Source organism: Enhydra lutris, unplaced genomic scaffold (genome assembly GCF_002288905.1).
Source record: "Enhydra lutris kenyoni isolate GAN:26980312 unplaced genomic scaffold, ASM228890v2 scaffoldscaffold1, whole genome shotgun sequence".
Classification (NCBI taxonomy): domain Eukaryota; kingdom Metazoa; phylum Chordata; class Mammalia; order Carnivora; family Mustelidae; genus Enhydra; species Enhydra lutris.
In genome coordinates this window covers 49,880,325-49,892,109 of record NW_019154085.1, presented here as the reverse complement: position 1 = coordinate 49,892,109, position 11,785 = coordinate 49,880,325, and the positions used below count along the sequence as shown (strand labels likewise).

General features: G+C 41.8%; 1 protein-coding gene across 1 annotated transcript; it reads left to right on the top strand.

The window, feature by feature from the left end:
• The first annotated feature begins 468 nt into the window (after positions 1 to 468).
• On the top strand, positions 469 to 10,946 carry LOC111140391 (RNA binding motif protein 43). The gene is made up of 5 exons (XM_022492682.1): positions 469 to 553; positions 2,127 to 2,248; positions 5,526 to 5,736; positions 8,121 to 8,203; positions 9,288 to 10,946. The coding sequence occupies exons 1-5, from the start codon at positions 469 to 471 to the stop codon at positions 10,035 to 10,037; spliced, it is 1,251 nt and encodes a 416-aa protein (XP_022348390.1). The 3' UTR covers positions 10,038 to 10,946.
• Positions 10,947 to 11,785: the final 839 nt, after the last annotated feature.

Here is an 11,785-nt window from a genome sequence, read left to right as displayed (position 1 = left end):
TATATTTTCATGTGCATATTATCCATTCATGTATCTTTGAAAAAAAAGTCTATTATTCAATTTTTTGTCCATTTTTAAGTTGGATTGTCTTTTTATTTTTGTGTTGTAATAGTTCTTTGTATATTGTAGATACAGATCTTTTATTAGATGTGTAATTTGCAAGTCTTTTCATGGTGTTCTTTAATTCTAGTGGACTATCTTAGAGTATGCTAGGTGATATTGCTGAAAAAAATTCAGTAGCTTAAAACATCAGAACTTTATTTTTCATTCATATATATTTTGTTATGGGTCCAGGCAGCTCTCTAGTGCAAATGTGTTCTGCATATTGGCTCAGTGGTGCAGGTTCCCTTCAATGCATTCTTCTTTGAGCACCAAGGACAAGAAGAGAGCATTGGAGACTCGTGCTGCCAATGAAACACCTTCACCCAAATAGGAGACATGTCAGTTCTCCTCACTTTCACTGGCTGAATGAATGATATGGCCTTGACGAAATCAAAGGCTGAGGAAGGGCAATGCCTCCAGGTGCCTGAATTGAGAAGATCAAGCAACACTGGTGAGCAGTACTAGTGTCTACCATGTGGGGGGAGACAAGTGAGGAAAACAATAAATATATGAAGATATTTTTAGAAAGGGGTGATGCTATTAAGACAGAATGACAGGGTGATAGTATAACAATTAACTGGGGAGGGGGGAACAAATTCAGACCGGGTAATTAGAAGCAGTCTCTTTGAAGAGGGGTCATTTGAGCTAAGACTTTAGTCACAGCAAGGGGTCAGGAAAGTGAAGATCAGGGAGGAGCTATCCAGCCTGGACAAAGAACCAAGGGCAAGGAGCGCCTGGGTGGCTCAGTCAGTTACGTGTCTGTCTTCGGCTCAGGTCATGATCCCAGGGTCCTGGGATCAAGCCAAGCCCCCACATCAGGGGCCCTGCTCAGCGGGGATCCTGCTTCTCCCTTTCCCTCTGCCACTCCCCCTGCTTGTGCTCTCTCTTTCTGTCAAATAAATTAAAAAGACAAAACAAAACAAACAATAACCAAGGGCAAGAAAAGTCTCCAGTTAGATGGCTTCTTGTGTGGTCAGAACAGAGGAAGTGAGGACAGTTTAGGGGGTCTAGCCATAGAAAGCAGATCAAGACCATTTTTCTTTCCTGGTGAGAAATGTAAATTTTATTTAAGGTGCAATGGGAATTTAAAGTAAAAAGAAAATAATAAATAAAAAAATAAAACCAATGTGCAGTATTCAAATGCAATGGGAAGACATCAAAGTGTTTAAATAGGGAACAAACCTGACTTACCTTAAAAAAGAATTGTTCAATGTGTGGTATCCAGAATGAATTGAAGGGGAACGAGGCTGGATGCGGACTTGATCTGGCTGGTGAAGGTGGGGTTAGAGAGAGTGTGTGTTTATGGAATGTCCTAAACAGAGCTAAGGAAAAGAGGAGTCACAGAAGACAAGTGAGTCATGAGCTTGGGCTCCTGGGTGGGTAGTGTTATTATTTACTGAGAGGGAAGAAAGGGTGGAAGGAGAGTTTTGCTTGGTCTCGTTAAATTTCACATGCTTATTACACATACAACTGGGCCCTTAGGTACAGGAATCTGAAGATAAAGTCTGAGTTGGGGAATTACATATAGATAACCTCAAACTGTTTAAAATTTTCATAGTCTTAGGTCATAGAGATGTGCCATCAGCCATACAATAATTAGCTCTATTCACCGACTGAGTGAAAAACTTAACCAAAATGACACATATTAAAGCAACACACAGTTGGAATTTGTGTACAGTATCTTCGACTTGGGCGCTGTAACTTCAGTTCTGAGAGTGGAACTGCTCAGTCTATGCATTTTCACACTAATTTCACACTTTAAATTTTGAAAGGGGCCCAAATCCTTAGAAATGGTTGCACCTATCTACGCTTGCAGCAACACGGACGCTTCCTCACACTCTGGCTAACACTGGGTATCACTATACTTTTTAATTTCGATCACCCTCATCGTGGAGAAATTATGATTTCGGTCTGTAGTTCTTAGGAGTGGAGCCAAGCTTCTTCACGTTTGCCAGCCATTTGCCTTTCCTCTTCGTGCTCTTTGACTGCGAAGCCCTGTAGGTAGATTACTCGTGTCCCCCTAGGTGCCAGACTGGAGTCAGACTGGCGTGGACAAGCCGGGGAGCTGTCTGTTGACGGGGGCCCTACGCTTTTCAGCCCGTGCCCTGTGTCCCTGGCCACGGCGCGACTGGACCTGGGCTGGCAGGTGAGGAAGAGGAGGAACAGGTGTGGGGTGGTGGGAAGTCCCGCGATAGGGAAGCCGAGGGCGCAAAAAGGAGGTCCGGATTTCCACTGAAAACGGGACAGACACAGCACCCGGAGAGTCCCCGAATTACTGCCGGGATTCCTGCTGGCGCCCCTCCGGCGCGAGTTTCAAACGCTATGAAACTACCCAGGCAGCAGGCGGCCCAGGTCGGGGCTTCCGCTCGCTCGGAGGCCGCGAGGCGCAGAGCAGGGGGAGGCCGTGGAGGGGCCGTCTTTTCTCACATTGTCTCCGAGCTAGCCGCAGCCGAAACTGAAAGCAAAACCTGCCTGCGGGGCCCTCCCTGCGGCCCGCGCTGTGCTAGAGTTGGGTGGGCCCTGCCGGCGGCCGAAGGCTCGTCTCTCCCCCGCCATGGCAAGTTGCTTTTGTTTTGCATTTTGCGGGGCAGGGTCGTCCGCCCGTCGCCCCGGTTCCCCAGACCGGCGCGGAGCGGGGCCGGCGCGGGTGCGGGGCTGTCCCGGGCGGCGCGCGCGGAAACCGGGTGCGAGCGGAGAGTCCCCTGGCCCGGAGGCACACCCGCGGGTAGACGCGGCCCCGACCTCTCTGCACCTGCTCCTGCGGCGGTGCTGCGCGCGCTGTAAATTCACAGCACGCGGTGAGAGAGAGGCTCAAGTCCAGGGAACGCCGCCCGCACCCGGAGTCTCCTGCTTAGGGGCACAGCTGTCTCGTCGAGAAGTCGCTTCACAGGCTGGTTGGGCTTAACTGTGGTCTCCCACTTCATGGGGGAACCCGAGCGGAGAGAATTACCCGGAAATGGAGGCCGCTGTTTTCCTTTTGAAAAGGGCCGGCAAGAAGGATTCGAGCCAAGGATTCAAGTTGGGAAGGCATCCCGATGTCTTGTCTGCATTAGTGGGAATTCTCTGTAGCCTTAGCTCTGTCCCCAAGGACAAGGGCTCTGTGTTTTCACCATCTGTGCTGGCTAGCAAGAACCGTTAGCAAGTTCAAGATTGAGCCTTCCGTGTTCTTTCCATCAAGCGCTTGAAAACAGTGGCAGGGCCTTTAACGGCTAGAGTCCCGGAGATGCCAAAGCCATCGTGAGGTTTCAGTACGATTTTGTTTACTGGCAGCAGTAACGGCAACGTCAATGAAAATAAACAACTAATTTTTTTAAAAAAGGAAATATATACGAATGCAGGGCATGAATCTAATTATTTCTCTCCAGTGCCTTACTTAAAAACTCAGTTTTTCTTTATAGCTTTTAGCTTTCTGACACTATGGTCAAAGTGTCTTAAGTATATCACTGATACTGGGAAAATGTCATCACCTAATAACTCTTGGCCAAAATGCTTCTCTTGTTTCAAAATCCTATATCTCTGTGGTAGTTCTTGGAGGGGTTATTTCCAAGAACCCCCTTTCTTAATGCTGGATAGAAGAGATTGGTAGTCGTCAGGGAGCGTTCCTTTGATTTCAAAGATAAATTAAATGCAGACACTTAAAGAAATATGGAATTAGTATCGTTGAGGGCAGAGGTGGAGTAAGATTTTCTGAATTTAAATTGATGGAAAGTTTTTCTTTGACATTGATGAAAGGCAAACAGGAAGCTCATTGACAAGTCATGTAACCATTGAGATTGGTGTGGACCAGTCAGTGTTGTATAGAGACAAATCAGTGAAGTAGAATTCCTGAAAAATCTAAAAAATCTCTTGTCATTTCTTTTCCTCTGCTAGGAAGAACTATTTTGGGATTATTACATTATACCAATTGGGACTAGGATGGAGGAAAACATATGTTTTTACTGTTTACTATGCGATATAGTTGTGAATATTTTAAGAAACTCTGTTTTCCTCTATTAAAAGTATTTTCTGTAACAAATATTTAATAGATCATTATAAGTTTCATTTTCAGGAGACACTCCCTTTGTTTTATATGTCTCAACATGGGCCATTTTCATCCCCTGTCCCTCTGTCCTTTTGCTGTTGTTATGAACTCTTCTTTTGCATTTTTAATTAAATTTGGTCATTAATTAAAATTTGACCTCAGCCTTTTTTATTCTTTTGCTTTCATTTTAAGGTGCCATTCGGATGGACAGGATATTATGTACCTAGACTGTTTTCTTGACCTGGGACGTCAAAAGTAGTGTGCTTGTCCTCGGTGAAGTCCTGTTCTGAGTACAGAGTCCTCTGAGCTGAGAGCCCAAAACATCTTTGTGATCTCTTAACCCTTACTCAGGCCCATGAGATATCCTGTCCTCCCTGGGGGTAATTTAGGATAGATTAAGTCTGAGCTTTGGTATAATCGGGTTGGACTACCTATGTAAGCACTGGGAGCAGCTTATGGGTCTACTCTCCTAAATGGGCTGAAATAGAAGCCCCTTATCTGGGTAAAATAAGTTCAAAGAGAGTGAGCTCAGGGAGGTATCTACTGGGAGCTGGTACTCTGTGCTGAGTATGATGGCGGGGTCTGCAATAGCATATGCTCTACTGAGAGCATGGAATTCAATTCATTTGAGCTGGAATTCAAGCTCAAATATGTACAGGAGGGCAGGATTTACTCTACTGCATCCCCAGTATGATTGCTGTTTTGGTTTTTTTTTATGGTATCTTTTTTCTAATTCTGGCAAAAAAAAGTAGAGATGTGTTTATTATTGGCTTATGTACTGTGGGACTACACAATCAACAAAACATACAGCCATCTCCAAACTACCATATTTGGTGGTTAGCTTGATTTGCTTTTAAACTTAATTTTTAAAAATTTCTATCTCTGGGGACGCCTGGGTGGCTCAGTCAGTTGAGCCGCTGCCTTGGGCTCAGGTCATGATCCCGGGGTCCTGGGATCGAGTCTCGCATCGGGCTCCTTGTTCAGCGGGGAGTCTGCTTCTCTCTCTGCCTCTACCTGCCACTCTGCCTGCTTGTGCTCTCTCTCTCTCTCTCTGACAAATAAATAAATAAATAAAAATTTAAAAAAAAAATTTCTATCTCTGATTTCTTCCTTTGGGACTGCCATTACTTTTGGGCCTTTCTAAAACCAGACAAATATTAACAAGTGCTTTCCATTTATAAAACAAATGAAGAGTTCACTTTTTACATTTAATTCTCAAATTCATGTGGTGTATGATGTGAAACAAAGATCTATCCTTAATTCTTTTTTTCAAGTATCTGATCAACTGTACTAACACCTTTATTGAATAAAATAGCCTCTCCCTCACTGGTGTGTGAAATGCCTGTATTAAGTTGAATCTTATCTTTATATTTAAAAAACTATCCTACTCTTTCTCTTACAGGCATCCGTTTTGGAAGGCAAGGAATCCAAAACTTCTGAAAGAACAGCTGCAGTTGCTGGTCATTTGGTTGACCTTTTTAATGATCAATTGCGGACCACAGTAATGAAGACTCACTTCCAAGATATTAAGAATGAAAGTGGGGTTGTTGGAAATGTGATAAATCCAACAAAAGCCAGGGGAGTTGCAAATGTGAGGTTCAAAGGAAAAAAAGGTAATTCCAAATCAAATTTTATAAACTTAGAAATACTTCTGAAATGAAATTAAAAACTGAATTTCATTAAAACGATTCATGGGATTGGTAAAGTTTAAAGTAGCTTTTTGAAAATATTATTCTATTCTGAATATAAAAGTGGTACAATATTGCATTAACAAGAATATATGTAAAATGGTTCATGATAAAGTTGGTAGTAACTGCCAAATTCTTGAAGACTTCTTTCCTATATTTGGAATCTGTCTCGATCTTGGGAAAAAAAGTGATGCATTTTGTTGTAGAAAACTTATACAGAAAAGAAATCCCCACAAAAATAATCTATAATCTCACAAATTAGATGACCGCTTTGGGAATTTTCAAGTGACTTCAGCAATATCATCATACCATTTACTTCTCTCTGTTCAAACCAACAAAAGGATATTTTAACATAGTGTTGGCTTTATCACAGGTAATGGACTGGAGAAATATGGCTTGGATCTGAGATCAGATGGAGCCATTTTGTTCCTCACCTCCAGCCCTGACATAGGTGAGGACGTTGGGTCTGCAGAACATATTCATCCCTTCAGGCTCATGGAGGGGGGGCAGCCTTCTCAACAGTTCAGTGACTAGCAAAATAAATTGCGAGAGAAAGATGAGCCTCCATGCCAGGATCTTGGAGGTAAAATACCACATGGTACTGGGGGCAGAAGAAAAGACCTTGCTTTGCTTGAGGGAAGATAGGATCTAGAGAGAGACCTAAGAGACTGTGGATTATCAGGGTACCTTTATCTGTCACCATTCATTCATTCCTTCCTTCCCATTGGCAATGTTCAGGTAGGGATGGTAGGAGGGGCTCCTTCTTATGGCTCTTACGGGATTATAGTGTTTTTGGAAGCTAATTTTTCAAATATTGAATTGATAACTCAGAGAGAGAGAGAGAGAAGGCTCATTCATTCATTCACAAATATTTGTGAGTGCTTATTATTTGCCAGGCCCCATTCTAGGCCTTCTGGATACACCAGTGAGTGAAATAGGCAAAATGTTTTCTTTCCTGAAGCATATATCCATGCTGGATAGATAATAAAAAAGCAATAAATGAGTATATATTGCATTGGGTGTTTTATTAATTTGCATATTTATATATTATTTATATATTTATATTTATTTGTGTTTATATATTAAATTTATATATTAATTTGTGTATATTAACATATAATGTGAATACTATGAAAAATATAAAACAGAATAAAGGGATGGAATGGGATGGAGAGGGCTATTTTATTAGATAGAATGGGTAGGGAAATATTCCCTTTAGGTGACATTTGAGCAGACACATGCATGAGGTAAGGGAATGTGCAGATAAGGGTCAAGAACATTCTAAGGCAAGGGAAGGGCTGGGAAAACCTTTGAGAGGGTAGCATGCTGGGCATTTTGAAGATAGCAAGGTGGCCCAAGTGGCCGGAGCAGAGCCAGTAAGGAGAGAGTAAAAGGAGATGGGTCAGATGGGTGGCGGGGGCCAGTATATATGAAGCAGCCTATAAGTCAAGGCAAGGTGTCTGGATTTTATTCTGGGGGAGAGGGAGGGTTTTGAGCAGATGACTGACAAAGTGTGACTACCTTTTCTTGGGTGATCCCTCTGGCAGTGGTGTGGAGAACAGGAGCTAGTAGTCATTGCTGGTTTTGACTAGGGTGTTAACAGGGCTGGTGATTGAGACCGAGTGGCCATTCACGATTTGCTGACAGGTTAGATGTCATGTTCTTAAATGTGGAACACTGGAGGAAGAGTACTTTTGGGAGGGGGATGGTTATCAAGAGTCGAACTCTGGTCATGGAGACGTTTATTTGCATAATGAAGTAGAGATTTCCAAAAGCAAAGGAAAGTCAAGGCCAAAGATAGAATTTGCAAGATACATCTAGAGATAGTATCTAAAGCTGTGGGATTGTCAAGATCAACCCTTGACTGGATGTATGTTTGCTAAGAGAAACAAGTCCTAAGACCTAAGGCATGCTAACATATAGAAAATGGGAAGAGAAAAAGAATTAGCAAAGGGCATGGTGAATTTTGAAGGAAACCAGGATAGTGTGGTATCCGGATTCAAGAAGGTGGTCATAATTAACAAAGGGAGAATTTCCTCTTAGGTTTTTGTGTTCTATCCATATATATGTATACATATGTATACACACTTACGTGTTTTAAAATTAGGATCATAGGTACACAAAAAATGAATTTTAAAGGGAATTTAAAAGGGAAAACTATTTAAATGTTGAATTTAAAGGAAAAATGTAGAAAAAAATAAGGTATGTGAAATAATAGAGTTGAAGATTTTTATTATTAATAATTTAAGTAATTATTAGTGTGTCATCCCACAAACACTTCTGATGGCAATGTTTCTGCTTATGTGTAGAGAATGTCAACAGAAAACAGGAACACTGTCAGGTAGAAAAGTCTGGATCTACTCAGTTCACAGACCCTCATTTCAGTGAAAAGGTAAGGTATGATACTGGCAGTCCTGGATCCCCTCCCTCCCTTCCCTTGTTCTTCCCTTCTTCCCCTCCTCCTCCCTTCCTTCCTTCCTTCCTGATTTTAATTAATTAATTAATTAATTAATTGATTATCTGAAAGAGAGAGAGTCAGTGAGAGAGAGCATGAGCAGGGGAAGGTGCAGAGAGACAAGCAAACTCCCCACTGAGCAGAGAGCCTGACATGGGATTCATGGGGTTCGACGCAGGGCTTCATCCCAGGACTCTGGGATCATAACCTGAGCTGAAGGCAGCCACTTTACCAACTGAGCCACCGAGGTGCCCCCTGGATCATGTTTCTTCTCTGTGTTCCTCACACAGGAGACACAAAACACTCTCATCTCGTGATTCCTACCAAAGAAAATGCACCCTTGCTAACCCGAGTCATTGTTAAATGCCAAACGTGTGTCTTGAAATGTTGTGCTTATTGCCTGGCCTATTTTATGTTTCTGGGTATTCCTCTTGATGCTTTCAAGCAAGCGCTTTTATGCTCATATGGAGGATGTCGGTCATCTACCTAAAGACTTACTTGGGGACAAAAACCCAATTAAGATGAACATTAAAAAGATTTTAAAGAGGCAGGAGAGGTAGATATAAGAGGAAAGAGTTAAAATTCATCGGTTTAAAACTATTCACTAAGAAACTCAGGGTTCTGGGTAGCTTCTGATGAACATCGCTAGAAGGGCTTTCTAAGGGGACCCCGTCCACAGAGAAGAACTAGAACAGAGTGCTAGCTGTACTTATAACAGTGTATGGGTTTTGCTTAAGGCTTTGTTTGAAATAACATTCTGTCTCTAAAAAATATTTGACTATCTCTGTTTTTGGAAATGCAGTGAGGGACTATGAATCCCAAATTGAACATTGTGAACTCGATGGGTTGTGGGATCCCTTTGATGGGCTGCTCTGGCACAAGAAACTAGTCTATGCTGGGCAGTTGGGGCTTGGTTTGGGGTAACTGCTGTGGAGACAGAGAGAGTGGCAGAAAAAGAATGTGTTTATGTCGTCTGCTTGAACTGACAGCGCTGTTTTAATTTCTCTCTGTTTAATTTTAGGTTTTCAGCTCTGTGGAAGCTATCCTCGATCTTTCTGTTTTTCGGAGTCAAGTCCCTCTAGAAAGTCTGGTAATGGATCTAAAAAGGAAAATCCCAACTTTACGCTTCAGTCCTTTGGAACCTAATGGAAGAATCTCCGTCCAAGGATCATTTCTGGCTATCCAGAAGCTCAAAGAATCTTTGCTATTAAAAGCAAGTTTTCTTTTAGAAAAAAATGGGAATTTTATCAGTGAGGGGAAAAGGCCGAATAGGCAGAACCCCAGAAGGCATCTCCAGAGAAGAAGCTCCTCAGAGTTGCTCAGGTCCTCAGTACCCGAGGCCACCAGGAGAGGAGAAACGCTTGTTCTCGACACAGATATTTTCCTCTACCTCAAAAAGAGCAGATTTTACAAAAACACATTGAAAACCTGTCATGTTTTCTGTGAGGAAAGAGTGGATGGTGAAATTACCACAATTTGTATAAAAAGTGCTCAAGAATGTTCTCAGCCAAACAATGAAAAGGTTGTAAAAGCACTTTTTGAGGAATATTCACTTGCTCTTCACTTTGAACTGAGAAAGGAGACACTCACTTTGAAAGGAAAGGGAAGTAAAGATAAAAGAAATATTAAACTGGCATGTGAACAACTCAGTTCAAGGTTCCCTCAGGTTCAGATTAATTTTTATGAGACACACATTGACATTATAGGATCATCTTCTGACACAAACTTGTTTAAAAAAGAGGTCACGGAATTAATAAGGTTAGAAAGTTAGACCATGAGATCTCAGCAGTAGTAATGACAATGGCAGTTGCTTTTCCTCACAGAGTAGTGAGCAGTGTCTGACTAGCTTTACACACATTATCTCATTTAATCCTTGCAACCATCCTTCAGTGTAGACATTGCTATCCTCATGTTGTAGGGGAAGAACCTAGGATTTGGAGAGGTTAAAACTTTTGTCTGGAGTTATCCAGTGGGCAAGGAATGGGGCTGGGGTTAAACTCGGCCAGTCTGACTACAAAAATAATATTTAAGGCTTAAAACTTTGAAAAAAAAAATCTCTTTAAGTTTGGAGAAATCTCACTTTCTCTGTACCCCCAAATTCTCAGAGAAATAGCCTTAAATCTAACACAGATGATGTTTGGGTAATTGTTATGCCTTTGGCCATTTCATAGCATTTACTCCAAATAGTTTGTTTACTCCAAATAGAATTAGAATGCTGGCAAAACTCACTGGAGAAGCTACTTTGATTGAAAGTACTTCTGAAGCAGGTAATCATTACTTGACTAAATCTGATTGGTACGAGGCTGCTGGACCATGTGGGACATTTTTATTGTTGCTTATTTAGCCTAAGTACATACATAAAATGCTGGTTCTCTTAGAATTGTGAAGAATTACAAAGTATAGTGTCTTTTTTCTTTATTCCCCCCTTTATTTTATAATTACATCGCTAAAGTAATAGCATTTGAGGAATAAAAACGTAGGTGTTTCCTTAAAGATGACAGAAGTATTTGAAAATTCATTACTGGAGAAGGGAAAACAAGAGCTTTTAAGTTATTTGGTTGTCTATGACTCCCCTGAATTTAACTTTGGGAGAGTTTCAAGTGCCTGAGGCACATTATCCTAGGATAATAAAATGTATACATCTTGCTCATCTCAAAGTAAATAAATGTGGGGGCGCCTGGGTGGCTCAGTGGGTTAAGCCTCTGCCTTCAGCTTAGGTCATGGTCTCAGGGTCCTGGGATCGAGCCCCGCATCAGGCTCTCTGCTCAGCAGGGAGCCTGCTTCCACCCCCTCTCTGCCTGTCTCTCTGCCTACTTGTGATCTCTCTCTCTTTGTCAAATAAATAAATAAAAAATATTTTAAAAAAAGGTAACTAAATGTGATCATGATGATGTGGACTGTTAAAAGGAAAGCATAAGACAAATTTCCCTATATGCTCTCATTTTTCTTAGCCATCTAAATCCCAAATATTTCCATCTTTTAAGATAAGATATTTCATTGTTGTTTGAGTAAACTTTTCTTTTTTTGTCATGGCAAGCTGCTGTTTATATCAAATACTCAAAAAGACGCTTCATTTCTATTTTGTTCCTAGGAGTTTGTCTCAGTCTGGGTCCAATCAAGAGGGAGAAGGCCCACGGCAATTTGAATAGAGAGAGTTTAATACAAAGAAGTGTTAACTATAATAGGGGATTGGAATAATGAGGGATTGGCTAGTAAGAAATAAAGAGAACTCTAAAAAATACAGGAACAGCAGATCTAAGAAGCAGTTTAGATACCCGTGGAAGAGTCCCTACCTCCCATCCCAGGACTGAGAATTTGCTGGAAGGTTTGTGCCAGGGGATCTTGCTGGAAATCTATCCTCTAGCTTGCTGGAGGAAACTGTTCAGAGGAAGTGTTTTACCAGAGACATTCTATTACACAATGCACTGGGGAGTTGCTGGGGGAAGCCACTAGTGGCTTGGTGTAGCTGGCCATTATGCTCTCATAGGCCCTGAGTGTTGGGGAGGCCTTGTGTGCTGG